Below are 16,398 nucleotides of genomic sequence, written 5' to 3'. Positions count from 1 at the left end.
AGCCTAGTCTCCCATTAGTAACACCTTGCATCAATGTGGTACTTTCGTTAAAATTAGTGAACCAAAATTAAGATATCATTAACTAAAGCCCACAGTGCTAGGTTTCAGGCAATGTATATGTCCAGAAATGAGCTCAGGCTGGGCTACAGAAAAATTTCCAGTGGTTAGATAAAAGCCAACATTCTTCAGAAACTTGTGAAAAAGATTCAGGTCCACCAAAATGAGTCACTTCCCTCGCCTCTGGCAGAAGGGGTATAAGGCTTTCTACTGACATTAACTGTGGTGGCATACAAGTGTCCATCCCTCCGCCCTTTTCACACATACTTGCCACACACTGCAAAGACAGGCACACTGGCCTCCTGGCCCTTCTCACCTCTCTGACTTCTCACTATGCTTGGCCCCAAGACTGTTCCGATCCCTGCTACTCCCATAATTCACACTCTTGCTATTTTCCTTTCTCTTGAAATAGCCCTGGCCATGTCCAGTCTGTTTCTTTTTCTCTCTTCTTTTTCTCTCTACTCTGCACTCTTCCAGATACCTCTGGCTGTTCTCACTCTTACTCACAATAATAACCTGCCCCATCATGGAGTGGCCATTTCAATGGTTTCTTTACTGTGCCCTCACACACACAACTTACTCCAATTCCCTCCTTCTTTAACTGGTGTCTCCTTTAGCTCTGCACAGTGACAGATTCTCAGACTGCCCTTGCTTCTGGTGACCTTGGCACTTGAAGGATAATGGTCAAGTGTTCTTTCTCTACTATGCCCTTCTAATGGAATGTCCGTGACATCTCACGGGATCAGACTGGGGGAAGGTTTTTGAAAGGAAATCATAGAAATGGTATTCTCATGCCATATCAAAGGTACATACACAGTGTCAACGTAAGTTACTCTGATGAAACTAGCTCTTTTCACCACGGAGAACTTTAAACTGCTTTACTTTGTGTGACTCCAGCGTCTAATTGGTTCCATGCTAGCTTGTTCCTCGGCTAAATGAACTTCATTCCTCTGAGCAATGCCTGAGAGCAGGCTGGGAATGTGCTGTAAGGCAAGTCACTATCCCGACAACAGAGTGCTACGCAGGCTCAGCACAGCAGAAAAAAGGCCACTACTTCAGTTAGAAAATCATTTGTGAGATGGGCGCAGTGGTGCATGCCGTAATCCCATCACTCTGTGAGGCAGGTAGAGGCAGATGGATCTCTGTGAGTTTGAGGCCAGCCTGGTCTACAACACGAGTCCAGGACAGGCAAGGCTACACAGAGAAACCCTGTTTTAAAAAACCTTAAAAAAAAAAAAAGTCATTTGAAATTTCCCAGAACTGTACTCAAAGTTAACCTAGAAGCCACTGAGAAACTTCTTTGCATTCACTTTGTAAGTTTAAACAAATGCCTTAACTTCACTTGCAAAGGTAAGTATGATCAATACAGTCCCTATGCATGTAGAAATATATAGTTTATTATTTAGTTTAAAATATAAAATGTAAGCTCAAGGATGTGCTCGATACTACACAGAGACCCAAGTTTGATTCCCAGAACAAGAACAAAAAAATGTGTGTGTGTGTGTGTGTGTGTGTGTGTGTGTATATATATAAAACCTGTTTCCCTCAGAGATATTCCTTAGGAATTTCTGAGGGGTAGGGACTGCTGTTTATAGAATAATCTTGTGGAAGAAAATAGACAAAATCTAAGAGTAGGTCTATTTGGTAAATATTCCCCCTTAAAAATCACCCGCATGGCTAGACATATTTGATAAAACGATCATTTCAGTGCCCGGAATCAACCTTAGAAACATTCATGCTTGAAACACTAAATCATATCAGGTAGGAAAAGTGGGATCCCAGATGATGGTCCAGGATCAGAGCCACTTCAGTCTGTGTGGAGGTTCTACTACAGTAGACCGGCCATTGTGGATGCAATTTCCCAGGAAGAAGCTACATCCCATCCTCAAGTTTCCACAAGGATGATTATCTGATTACAACTTCAAAGACTGGAAAGGTCAGAACGTTGTAGGTCCAGCGCCTAATTAAAATTTATCTTGTGCTATCTTCAGCTCACTTGTTAGTCTGCCCCACCCCCAACCCTCAACCACATTTGATATAACATTTTTGTGACTCTCAGGTGAGACCTTTTGAAATGTACTGACTTAGCAGACCACTAGCTACCCCCAACCAAAACCTAAGCGTTCAGACAGCATCAGAGACTGGAACTTTGCTGTAATCACCTATCGATGTTTTCATCAATGTATTCAAAAGGCGTCTGTCTTGACTTATGGCCTTCTTTGCTCTATTTCAATAAAAACTTAATGAAATTGCTACCTCACTGGAACATGGAATTTGGGCCAGACTAAGTCTGTGTTCCCAGACTACATTCACTTACAATTTGGCTCCAGAATAAACAGTTTCTTATCCCCTCTGAGGCGAGAGCTATTTTGTGTCTATATAATGGTGAGCAGCAAATCTCCAGCCGGAGACACGCAGACTCATTTGACTAGGAGTGGTGGGCAAGTCTACATAGTGGCACTGTGGACAGAAACCACCTTTTGAGGCCATCACGAAAGGACGAACAGAAATAGATACTGAAGACACACGTGCTTCGTCGGCACAAAAGCCTTTGCCAGTACCATGCTTCTGCCAAGGAGAAGGAAGTGCACAAAGAGCAAAGAAGACTTCAAAGGAGCCTGGTCCAAACTGCTGGACTGCACCGCGCCCCCAGCTTCTGAAAAGGTGCATTCTGACATCAACAGCAAGCACAGAAGTCAGCGGCCACTGTGAGTATGATCTCTACTCATCCATCAGACTTCAAATGTTTAAAAAGGTAAAAAACTGTATAAGAGAAGCGGACAGTGACTACACATTAAAAGAAGGGGCCAAGGGAGAAGGGAGTGAAAGAGTACGAGGACAGTCAAAAGAGAAGGAAGGCAGTGAGATAGAGGATGGAAGGATTATTGAAAAGTCTACTAGAAAAAGATTTATGATAGCAGAATAATCTTTAAATTCCACTTTTTTCCAACATTTTTTGTAATTTATTTTTATTTCATGTGCACTGCTATTTTGTCAGTATGTATGTCTGTGTAAGGGTATCAGATCCCTTGGAACTGGAGTTACAGACAATTGTGAGAGCCATGTAGGTGCTGGCAATTGAACCCAGATCCTGAAAGAGCAACCAGTGTTCTCAACCACTGAGCCATCTCTCCAGCACCACAATCTGAATTTAAATTTAAGACAGAATTATTAATCTAAAGGACAGACAAGAAAAAAAATACTAACAGTGCTTTCAGAAATCTAAGACAAAAGTAAACATGTTAACATACATGAAAAAAACAGCCAACAAAAGGAAATATAAAAAAGGAAAAATAATCTATGGGAGGGAGGGAAAGAGGGAGGGAGGAAGGGAAGAAAGGAGGGAGGGAGGGAAAGAGGGAGGGAGGGAGGAAGGAAGGGAGGGAAGGAGGAAGAGGGAGGAAGGGAAAGAAGGAGGGAGGGAGGAAAAGAGGGAGGAAGGGAAAGAAGGAGGGAGGGAGGAAAGGAGGAAGGAAGGAAAGAGGAAGGGAAGGAAAGGAGGGAAGGAGGGAAAGAGGGAGGAAGGGAGGGAGAGAGGGAGGGAAGGGAGGGAGGGAGGAAGGGAGGGAGGGAAAGAGAAAGGAAGAGAAGAAAGGGAGGGAGGGAGATAAAGGGAGAAAGGGAAGGAAGGAGGGAGGGAAGGAAGGAAGGAAGGAAGGAAGGAAGGAAGGAAGGAAGGAAGAAAGGAGGAAGGGAAAGAGGGAGAAAGGGAAAGGGGAAGGAAGGGAAGAAAGGAGGGAGGGAGAGAGGAAGGAAGGAAGGAAGGAAGGAAGGGAGAAATCACACAAACAAAATGATGTGTATATCCAATAGCAGTACAGTATATCTGTTAAAACCCAAACCCAAGAGGGGAGAGAGAAAAACAACTTGTGCAGGGCGTGGGAGTTACGTGGTTAACGCTGACTTAACACTGGACCAGTGATAGTCGTAAGTTAATGAGACATTCAAAGTACTGAATCAACAAACAAAAAATTGTGAGTCAAGAATTCTATAGTCTGCAAAACAATGAAGACACAGGGCTAGAAAGATGGCTCGTGGGTAAGCGTGTGCACTACTCTGGGCAGAAGACCCGAGTTCAGTCATTACACCCACAATCAGGTAGCTCCCAAGTACCTGTAACTCCAGTTCCAGGGAATATACACTGTCTTTCTACACAAGGCGCGAACACAGTGTACAAGCGTAAGTGCAGACACTGTCACACAGACACATAAAACAAATAGGTTTGCTTCGGTTGCAGGACACAGAGAAGTCAAGCTGGGGCTGAGCTGGGAGCCTCCTCCTGCTGGCCTACCTACACAGTGACGGAACATGTATGCAGTGATGGGAGAATGTCAGGGCTAGCTTCAGGTATCAACTTGACACAGAGTGAACTGAGAAAAGAAACTGCAACCCAAGAACTGCTCATGCCTGTGTCTGAGGAACTTTATTACTTCCTAATTGATAAAGGGCGGCTCAGCCAACTGTGGGCAGTGCCACTTAGGCAGGCAGTCTGGGCTACATAAGAAAGCTACCTGAGCAAACCAGTAAGCAGAAGAAGCGAAGTTTAAGCACTGACCTGTAAATGAAATGAGCCCCACCCAACTCCAAGTTGCTTATGGTCACAGTATTTATCAGAGCAACAGAGAGCAAAGTAAAATACAGAAAACAAAACAAAACAAAAAACCAACAGTCTTACTGTCTTACTCAGCTATGAACTCTTGCAACTTCAATGCCAACCTGCCAGGAAAGGTAAGTCACCTGACACAATAATGACATGACTGCTATGAGGGTAAGCAACCACTATCTGCCTGGGTTTGACACCGACTCCACAGGAGGAACTGTGGCTGGTACTATAAGCCTGGCCAAAAGCCCTGAACTGGAAGCCTACTTGCCTAACTGGACATGTCACACTGCCTTCTGAGCATCTGTTTGTACCCACAGCTTAGCGCTCTGAGCCTTAGTCAGAGAAGCTTCGGTATGCAGTGGATTACTGTTAATTCAGACACTCCTAATGGTCAGAAATGCTGAGAATCCATGACTGTGATTCCTGAGACCTAAAAAGGATATTCTTATCACCCTCTCCAGGACTTAGGGAAGATTCAGGAAGATGGGGCAGAAAGAATGTAAGAGCTAGAGTGCTGTCAGACATTATAGTCTAGACATCAGCTTAAACTGCTCTGTCTAGCTACAAAGGCACAATGCACCTGGAATAGAATTGATTCTATTTTAAGGCTAAAAATACATAGCTCTGTGGTAAAATACTTTCACAGCATACACAAGAGCCTGAGTTCAACCCCTAGCACCTCAAATATGAGAGACAAAATTAAATATCATTAAGTTCTTTAGGAAATAGAAAACAAAAACCAATATTCCAAATGCTACCAGTGACTCTGCCCCTTGACAAAAATTAAATTGTCTTGTGTTTTCATTTCCCAACTTTACTACAATACTTAACACTTTGTTTGCTTGTTTGTTCGTTCTTTGACATGGGGCCTTACTATGCAGCCCTGACTGTCCGCAAACTTGCATTAGACCAAGCTGGCCTCAAATTGACAGATATCCACCTGCCTTTGCCTCCGAGTGCTAGTATTAAAGGCATGTACCACTATACCTGGCTTACTTTTTGTTTTGTTTTTAACATTTATCACTTTCTTAATATTTACAGGTTGTATAATTCACACTATAATAAGCAAAACAAACTGAAACTAGTAAAACAAAAAGCACAGGGCTAAGATAAAACAAATTCATAAAGGAAAAAGCTGTCCTCAATGAGACAAAAACACAACCAGCACAACTATAAAGGGAAAGGGGTAGTCCTTTACACACCTGTGAATCTGCCCATTCTTATGGAGGTATTCCAATCCCTCTAAGACTTCTCGAAGGATTGTAGCAATGGTCGGCTCATCCAGAACTCCACTTTTGTGCTCCCCCTTTGCCACAATATGCTTAATAATATCCAGAACAGAACCTGAAAACAGAAAACATAGCCCAATAAAAATTTTAACTCATTCAGTGACTCAGATCTAGTTTAAAATCAAGGCACATCAGAACATTTTGTAAAATTAATTATGTAAGAATGAAAAGAAGAAACAGCAAATATGAGGAAATACAGAAGCTTCAAATTCTAAATTCCAACCTAAAACCGAAAGTAATTAATTAATACCAAATGGTTGTTCCACCAACATATCCTTTAGATCTCTAATGAGAACCTGGAAAGGTTAGTATAAGATTTCTAACCATCTCTGAAGAATCCCTGAGGAAGCACACCAATCAATAACACTCTAGTATAAAGTAACACAAACCAAAGAAGTTTTCAACCCAGATTAGACTGTGTAATCCTGTATAACTAAGAAGGTAAAAACTACAATTGAAATATAAATCAATGCAGAAACCAAGGAAAGTAAAAATCACATTTGTAATTCTTGGTTGTCAACTTGACTACATCTGGAATTAACTAAAACCCCAAATAGAGGGTCACACCTATAGGGAATTTTTGCTTAATTTGAAATAGGAAAATCGACTCCTAATCCAGACCTTTGAGGTGGAAAGGCACACCTCTAATTGGGCCACACCTTCTCCTGGAAGCCTATATAAGGACATGGAAGAAGGAAGCTTCACCCTTTACCTGACATGGAAGAAAGAAGCTTTTGCTCTTTACCTGCCTGAACTTGGCATTGCTAACAACTCCATTCCTTCACTGGCATCAGAGCCTACTTTGTGATTCTGGTATTAGACACCCAGACTTCTGGACTGAACATTTACCGGATACTTGTACCTTCTGTTATAGGCCCCCTTTGTTGGATTAGCTGGACCATAACCTATAAGTCCTTTTTCTATATATAGATTCATTCTCTAATTCTGTTACTCTAGAAAATCCTGACTAATACAGTAATCAAGTAAACGGAAGAGCTAAATTCTAGGATAATAAATACATGAATAAACAGGTACAGCAGTGGAAAATATGGGAATAAAAGTAATTCCCGCTCTCCCTGAAGTAATGCCCAGATGTCTCATCAACTCAGTGCCTCTCAGGATGGAAGATGCTGCTCCGACTAAACAAGGGAGCAGGAGGGAGGAAGCCCTACCCAGCAGTTAAGACCACATAACACTGACAATCAAAACTACTTACAGTCAAAGGTGTGACAAAGACTCATAAAAATACATAGAAATGACCCACTGTCCTCTGCACGTGCACGGTTTACGACATACACACACCCTCTAAAACTTTTCAATTAAGAAAATCATACCACTGGGTCCCACTGAAAATCTACTATACTACATACTCTAATGTAACACACCTGAAAAAGTAACTCCACACACATAAGAAACAGTAAGGTAGGAAGCTGGGTGGTGCAGCTTGTTGGCGGAGTCCCTAGCCTCAATTCCCAAGAACAAGAGAAAACACTGCACTGTTCAACACGAGTGTCTTTGAGCTTCCACTTAAGATCCAATGATGTAATGGTGTGATGTGCTGACTCTTAACTGTGAAAGTGCAGGCAGGGGCTGGAGAGATGCTCAGAGGTTAAGAGCTCTGCTCTTCCAGAGGTCTTGAGTTCAATTCCCAGCAACCACAGGTTGGCTCACAACCACCTATAATGAGATCTGGTGCCCTCTTCTGGCATGCAGACAGAACACTGTATACATAATAAATAAATAAATCTTTAAAAAAATAAAAAAGTGCAGGCAGGAGGACTGGAAGTTAAAGATAATCCTCAGTTGCATAGAGATGAGAAGTGGCCTCAAATGCTGCCTCTCAAACAAAATAATCCCATGACTCAAATAAGCTTGATTTAAAATGCAGCAGCAGCAGCAGAGCTTGACAGTCAAGTTCTGTGCTTGGGAGCCCCAGGAAGGCTTTCAGGCCTCTGCAACAGTCCACAGAGACACCGTGATAGAATACAGGTGTAGAGTCAAGCCAACCTCAGTGAGCGACCATCCTCCAGGCTAAGCAAGAGACCTCGGCCTACATAAAAAATGAACACAAGAGAGAAGTGCAGCGATGTTCTTGGAAAGAAAGCAGACTAGAGAAATCTCAACTTCAGTGCCTGAAGAACAAACACTGAAAGGGATTTCTGTATTGTCTGCCTCCCAGAGACAGGTGAATCACTTGAGTTTAGGGTCTACATAGTGAGTTCCAGACCAGCTAGAGTTACCCAGTGTAATCTAGCCTTAAAAAAAAATAAAAAATAAAGTAATGCCTACCTGGATTTCCAGCACCAATACCATATAAACAGAAGGAGAGGGGAAAGAGAAAGGACTGAGACAGCAGACCTGGCTGCAAGTAAGGTTCTCACAACTCTCTCCTCTGGAAGCCAGCCCACCACCTCTCAGGACTTCCAGCAGGAAACAGGCATTTTATTCTGTCTAGAGACAAGGAGGCAGAGAAGTTCTGAATGCCACACAATACTTCCTAGCACATACGTATAGCACAGCTTTCCATTCCTTGATACTGAAATTTATAAACCTGTAATCCAGAGGGCCTAGGGAGAAGTTCAGTTCTGTTGAGTTTATCAAACACATGTTAAACCCTGAAGCAAAGTAAGCAAATCAATGAACCACATGTTCACTCTTCTGAAAAAGTCAGGCCACAAAAACTAGTTGGTGAGAAAATAAAGTTCCATGTTTGAAACTTTAAGAATTTTTAAAATAAAGACTGGAAATGGGGAAAATTCTGATAGAATCTAAAATCAACACAATGTATTATTTTAACAATTATGCTCAAGCTGTATTCCTAGTGTTCAAGAGCTCAGGCAGGAGCACTGTCCTAAGTTCAAGGACAGCCGGCACTACACAGTGTGTTCCAGCTCAGCCTAGCCTACAATAACATCCTGCCTCAAAACACCCAAACAAACAAACAAAACACACAAAAGAAAAATCAAAACAAAAAAATTAAATGAAAACTACAATTAAATCCTATTATATTATTATCTAGAACTTGTTATAAAATAAGATGCAAGGTGGTGAAGGCCTTTAATTCCACAGTGGGGAGGCAGAGGCAGCAGATTTCTGTGAGTTCAAGGCCAGCCTGGCCTCAAGAGAGCCAGGACCACACACATGTGACACCATGTCTCAGAAAAAAGACATGATACAACATGTTTGCTCACTTTAAGGAGCATCTCGTCTGGCATATCTAAGAAATATGCTGCTTGGGTTAGGGTTTCCACTGCTGTGATAAAACCCCGACGACCTAAGGAGGACACAGTCAGTCTCAGCTCACAACTTTCAAGTCCCACTCCACTGCCGAGGACTTAGGGCAGGAAGCTGGAGGCAGGAGCTGATGCAGAGGAGTTGGTGCTTTCTCATAGCACCCACACAGCTGACTTAAGATACCATTAAACCTGTCAATTATCTCAATCAAATGAACTAATTCACATGTTACTTTCCTTACTCTTATGAAAAGATCCTTATTAAAAACAAAATTAAACTTATTTTAAAACTTAGCACTCTCTCTCCCTCCTTCTGTCCCCCAACCAGGCTGAAGCCAGGGCCTGGCCCATGCTAGACAATCGCTCTACCCTTGAACTATGTCCTCAGCCCTTACTAGCTACTACCACTACTAAGACATTTCTGAGCCACTGAGGTTTAAGAGGGCCCAAAATTTGTTTAGTTCAGTATTCATTATCAGCCAGTAGATGTTGAAATAATTAAAAACTCATCACTATTTATCAGATACTTTACTGGGTCCTCTTAGGAAAAGAGATTCAACATATTTTTATTTCTTAGAATCTGACAAAGATGCTGGGCAGTGGTGGCACACGCCTTTAATCCCAGTACTCAGGAAGCAGAAGCAGGTGGATCTCTGTGAGTTCGAGGCCAAACTGGTCTACAGGGAGAGAGACAAGAGTTTCAGGACAGCCTAGGCTACACAGAGAAACCCTGTCTCAAAAACAAACAAACAAACAAACAAAACCAAACAAAATAACAACAAAAAATTTATGAGAATACTAATAAATACCAACAGTACACAGAGACTCTATCTCCAAATCAATAAAAATTAATTTAAATTAAAAATATAAGGTGTTTTTCTTATTGCTTATCAGAATACAATTCCTTAACGTAAATGTATGTGAGTATGTCTATATGTATATGGGGAATATAGTTCTAGTTTTTTTTAATATTGCATAATATACCTATTTAGTTTAAAGATTTATTTAGTGTAGTAAATAGTATAAGAAAGTAATATTATAAGGAAGTAAATAATAAAAGGAAGATTTTACCTTTCTAAAAAGATGCAGTTTTCTTTTAATATTTAAAACTAGATATTAAGATTATGTTAACTTATAAAAATATATGTGATTATATAAAGAGTTATGAGGAGGATGTATTTTAAAGTATCCTAGTGCTACATTGGAAAAATCAGACACTGACCCAGGAAACCTAAGACCAGGAGAGACAAACAAGTTAAAAGGTGCTTCATCCTTCTCACATCCTGCTGCCTGTGATCATGATCACAGAGAGGAACAGGAATCCTTTAACAAGAGAGCTAATGTGCATAAAGTCACAGAAAAGATGGGCAAGCACACAGGGAGGAGATAAGAGAATTAACTCCCATTCATCATCAATTTTTTTTTCAAAACATGAAAAACTCTGTGTTACAAATTTTTGTAAATCACAAAGAAAGAAAATTATGCTATCGGTGATCAATAACAAAAGATACAGTATTACCTAATGTTCCCATTATCTGTCCACACTGAAAAGAACCATGCTTGGTCACCATCTTGAAAAGTGGTTGGTGTTAGCAACCATCATACGAAACGGGCCTTTAACAAAGCAATCCAGTTTCTCCAGTGTGTAACTAATGGGACTGAAACAAAAAGGTGATTCCAGCTATGCTGAGAGCATCAAACAGCAAGGGCAGGCTCCGGCTACAAGTACGCTTCTACGTGACCCTCCCACGTAGCACAACGGCAGCTGTTTCACCTCTGTGATCTTTTGTCACCCTTTCTGGAACACAGAAAGGCATGCTCATTTAGCAAACAAGTAAAAAAAAAAATTCACAGCTGAAACTTTTCCAATGAGACTCAATTTCTAAAGAAAAAGGTATATTTTATTCTAAAGCCTATGTTTCTCTGAGGAAGTATGACGTGAAATACCATACTAAAACTGCAAATTAAAAAATGTGGATTCTTTCTTCTGCAACTATATACTATACATACTCTTACAAAAAAAACACAGAAACCAAGCAACGTAAGAATGAGAAGGCTACGTGCCTCCACCACAAGTTTGCTACACATTCAAACACAAGCCTTACCAAAATAAATTTTTTAAAAAGATAACTATATTTAGCCCGTGTCTTCAGATAACCATAAAAATTGTTCAATTTATACATGCTAAATGTCCATGTATTTGTGTATATTACATACATTATGCTACAAAAAATATATGTAATTCTAATACTAGGGGAAGCAAGATTTTCTGTGCAAGAGAAAACAGATTCAAGCATAATATTAATATTAAAAGTTTTACAAGTTGATATTATGTCTAAATAGGAAATACTAATGTAAAATTATGATTTATTTGTAATACACACTATTCCCAAGCCCTAACAGCACCGAGGCCACAGCAATGGACACTGCAAGTATCTAAGTTATGCTTAGACAACATTCATATAATACTGGCTGACCCTAGATCTGGGGACAAACAGATGTGACTGTGAACCTGAGAAATTCTGAACATGGCTGGGAGACAGCTCGGCCAGTAAAAAGCAAGCAGGACCTGAGATCAATTCCCAAAACCCACACGGGAGAAAAAAGCTGGATGTGGTGACTCAGTCTCGTAATCCCAGCACGGGGGAGGGAGAGACAGGCAGACCCTGGAATTTGCTGGCCAGCCAGCCTGGACCAGAGGGCAAAGAGTGAGGCAGTGAAAGACCCTGTCTCAAAACAAGGAAGGCGGGGTATCTAAGTAATAAAAATTAAAGTTGCCTTCTTACCTATACATGCATACAACTGCACACAACTGCACACAACTGCACACACACACACACACACACACACACACACACACACACACGCACAGCGTGGCTGGAATCAAAGAACAAGGAACCAGCTATATTTTAAGCTTGCCCCAGACTTGAAATCTTCCTGCCTGAGCCTCCTATATGGTTCCTAGCATGAACCATCATACCCAGCTCAACAACCATTTTTTTAATTATTATTTTAAATTTGTTTTATGAGAGTATTTTACTGGCACTATAAATATGTACTACGTGCATGCCTGGTACCCCTGAAGGTCAGAAAGCACTGGATCCCTGGGAACTGGAGTTAATGGACAGTTATAAGCCACCACAGAGGTGCTAGAAATAGAAATCAGTTCTCTGCAAAAACAACTACTCAGCCATCTCTCTTCAGGCCAGCAGTCAATTCTTAAAATATATTTGAATGTTTATTTGCTACAAGGTGGTCGTGAGTGGACACGGGCTTGAGGATGACCTTGTGGAGCAGTGCTCTTGTCCACCTCTGCACAGGTCCCAGAGGCCCAAACAAGCCACGAGGCTTGCACTTTACAGCGAGTGTTTCACCAGCTAAACCAGCCTGCCCGCCCCCAACCCTGTACTCTGTCTTTTTAATGGGACTACTATACATAAAGAGGCAAGGTTCCTCTTAAAACAAAACACAACAGACAGCTTAGACTCACAGAAGAAACGATGCAATAATAAAAACAACTCCTAGGGCTGGAGAGATGGCTCAGTGGTTAAGAGCACTGCATGTTTTTACAGAGTCCTGAGTTCAATTCCCAGCACCCAGATAGCAGCTCACAACTATCTGTAACTCCAATTCCAGAGAATCTGACATTCTCTCACAGACATACATACAGGCAAAACACCAATGCACATAAAATAAAAATAAATAAATTTTGAAGAATAACTTCTAATAAATTAGCAAGAACTGAATGCTAAAATAATAAAATATAATTTCTATGGGATATAGAAAATAGTGCCAAAGTTGCATCTCACAGATTCCCTGCTAGCTACAAGGAAAAATACTTTCCATAGAAAGAGAGGCTTGGAGTGTCACAACCTAAGGAAACAAAATAAACCTTAGCATTAAAGATATTAGATGGGAAACACTTTGCAATATGCAATGTCCAACATTAAAGATCTAAAAATATTCAACATTAACGATTTAAAAAAATTCATTAACCTGAATTTTCAATCTAATGCTCAGTATGCTAAAAATACAGATTTTGTGTGACATCAAAATGAAGAATCAAATAATTCTACATAAATGGACAAACCCTTTCCATCAGTTTGTATCCTGAAAGGAAGGAGGAGAAACAATGCTAAAGTAAGAGAGATGTCAGAGCACAACAGCCAAATGGAATGTGTGAAATCTATTGCAGCTGAACACTAGCATTTGTCTTATTGAAAGTATATTCTTAATATTGCTTCAGATGCAAAATGTCCACAAAACCCTATCAAGATGAGGAGAATCTGTATTTATTTAACTGTGTAGCTCTGGCTGGCCTGGAACTTGATATGTAGATCAGACTGGCCTTGATCAGCCCAGAGATCTGCCTGCCTGCGCACAGTGCTGGAAAGCTGTGTTAACTTTTCACCTCTGAATGTGGCACTCTGTGTGTGTGCTCACCTCCACTCAGCAGCTTCATGACCAGCCACAGCTCATCCTTCATCACGAAGGACGTGTAGTATGACACGATGTTAGGGTGATGACACTGGCTCATGGCTTGAATTTCTTTCTACAAAGAAAAATACACGGTCACTGATTAAAATCTACCTTATAAATAAGGAAATCCACATCTGGTTGCCCCGGAACCATGTTACAGGCTCTTCTGGGATTCCCAAAGAACTACTCTCTCCATGAAGGGCTAAGTTGGAACCAGGAGTCAGGCCAGGCTGCACGTACCGCTAAGCCCCGCACTTGAGAGGGAGGAAGAAGAGCGCGAGTTAGAGCACAGTCTACCCAGGATACACAGGCCGGATGCTGTCTCAAAAGGCCAGGTGGAGGTAGCACATGCCTTTACTTCCACTTTGTGGTTCCTAGGGGTTAAACTCCACCAGGCTTAGCTCTAAATGCTTTCCCACTCCATCCCCAACTTTTCTATCACTAGATGTATACACCTTTCTTAAACAATAGTTTTTAGATTTATTTTATATGGATGGCTATTGTCTACATGCATGTAGGAGCACATGCACATTCCTGGTGTTGATGGAGGCCAGAAGAAGGCATCAGATCCCCTACACCTGTGCTTACATTCGGTTGTAAGCTGCCATATGGGTGTTGCGTGGGTTCTCTATAAGAGCAAAAACTGTTCTTAGCCATTGAGCTAACTCTCTGGCTGCTCTGTAAACAAGCTATAAAAGAAAAACAAAACAAACAATTCACAGGATGAAAACATTAAATGAAATATACTGTAACTCAGCATTCACCTAGCACACACAGAACCCTAGATCTGACTGCTAAATGCAAAAATAGTAATGAAAAATAAAGAAACATTAAATGAGCCAAGCATGACAGCACATGCCCTTTATCCCAGTAGTCAGGAGACAGAGGCAGGTAGACTCAAGGCCAGCCTGGTCTACATATCAATCTCCAGGATAGCCAGGGCTATAAAGAGAGACTCTGTCCTAAAAACCAAAAAAGTAAATAAAGTTAAGATTTTTTTTTTAATCTGTCTAATTTCCCTTGCTAAGCACCTACTACATTATCATGAGGCAAGGTCTCTCTACATAGCCCTGGCTACCCTGGCTCTCCTACTCACTATATAGCCCACAAAGATTACATGTTTAAACTATACTATTGATCCAAGAATACAAGAAGACATATAAAACAATCCCTGTGGAGTTGGTTTTGTTTGTTTTTGGCCACAGAACACCTTTATGACCATTGTCCTCTCTACACTGGATCCCCAGAACCCACATAAAAGCCTGATGTAGCTCATCCTTGTAATCCCAGTCCTGCGAAGACAGAGGCAGGAGGACCCATGGGGCATGATGACCAGCCAGTCAAGTCAAATTAGCAACCTCCAGGCTCACCTCAAAAAATAAGGTGAAAAGCAATTGATGAAGACACCTAACATTAAATTCTAGCTATATTTGCCCTTGTAGACCCACAAACATGTACAGGCGTACACACACACCAAAATAAACTTTAAAAACAAATTTAAGAGCTGGGCACATACCTGTAATCCCAGCATTTAGGAGGCAGAGGCAGGCAGTGAGTTCAAGGCCAGCCTGGTCTACAGAGTGAGCTACAGGACAACCAAAACTACACAGAGACAAAATTTTTTTAAATAAATAAATAACTTTAAGCTTAGTACTTAGTAGCAGAAGATGGACCTCTGTGAGTCTGAGAGACTAAGGCTTCCCTGGTCTACGTTGAGAGTTCCAGGGTAACCAGGCTACATAGTGAGACCTTGACTCAAAAAAAAAAAAGGTTTTAAAATAAATAAATAGAGGTGGAGGATCCATTCTATCTCTCATCTTAGCTCAGTGTCCATTACACAAACTGACACTCTGCTTTTCTAAGGCATGTGTCTTTTAAGATTCTTGACCCAGGAATCACAAATCCATGGTATTACTTAAAAAAATGGGACCTAAAAAACCACCACATATCTACAGAACAAACAGCCATCGTATAATACCAGAACATGTGCTCAAGGAAGCACCTACAGTCAGTGTTCACTGCACGCACGTTTACTAAACTTGCATGAGCAAACAGAAGGGCACAAAAGTGGGACCAGCCACTCGAGGCAGAGAGCAAGTGCACAAAAACAGCAAAGTCACAAACATGCTAAGAAACGTAAACATTCAGTATAGAACAGTATGTATCAAATGTTAACCTCAGACTAATAAGATTGTATTTTTTTACTTACTTTGATTTTATAAATTTTATAAAACTTACTAATGAAAGTAAGTCACCTTTTCAAAAGGAACTAAAAACGTGTTATTTCTTCTTTTAACATAAAATACAAGAGCATCTCTCTCCAAGTAAAAGTCTGAGCTATACTTACCAGGAGTTCATCCATGCTAGTCTGACACTTCTCAAGGTTTATCCGTTTGATTGCCACCTTCTCCTTTTTGGGGGCACAATACGCTGCTTGGACCACAGCAGTTGCTCCACTCCCTGAAAACAAATGCATAAGAAAGTAAGTACACCTAGAAAAAACAGCATTTCCACTACCACACAGTTTAAGCAGGGAAGAACAAGCCTGCCTGGCCCACAGGAACCTCAGGGCACTAGGGATGGCTCAGCAGGTAAAGGTCCCTCCTGCCACCAAGCTAGACAGCCTAAGTCCAAACCCAAGAACCACATGGTGGGAGGAGAGTACGGATTCCAACAAGATGGCCTCTGACCTCCACATTGGCACCATGGCACTTGTGCACCCACATACACACACACA

At 41.2% G+C, this 16,398-nt stretch overlaps 1 protein-coding gene across 1 annotated transcript in view; it reads right to left on the bottom strand.

Annotated features, from left to right (window-relative positions):
* Positions 1-16,398, bottom strand: part of Oxsr1 (oxidative stress responsive kinase 1) — a 66,185-nt gene that overhangs the window by 31,584 nt on the left and 18,203 nt on the right. Inside the window, exons 2-4 of the mRNA XM_021648029.2 lie at positions 16,009-16,121; positions 13,626-13,734; positions 5,863-6,004 (exon numbers count right to left, since the gene is read on the bottom strand). Of these exons, the coding sequence (XP_021503704.1) occupies positions 5,863-6,004; positions 13,626-13,734; positions 16,009-16,121 (364 nt within the window). The remainder of the gene's footprint in view (positions 1-5,862; positions 6,005-13,625; positions 13,735-16,008; positions 16,122-16,398) is intronic.

This window comes from Meriones unguiculatus, chromosome 6, assembly GCF_030254825.1.
Source record: "Meriones unguiculatus strain TT.TT164.6M chromosome 6, Bangor_MerUng_6.1, whole genome shotgun sequence".
NCBI classification, from domain to species: Eukaryota; Metazoa; Chordata; class Mammalia; order Rodentia; family Muridae; genus Meriones; species Meriones unguiculatus.
Note: the sequence above shows the minus strand (reverse complement) of the source record. Positions and strands in the feature narration are given on the sequence as shown.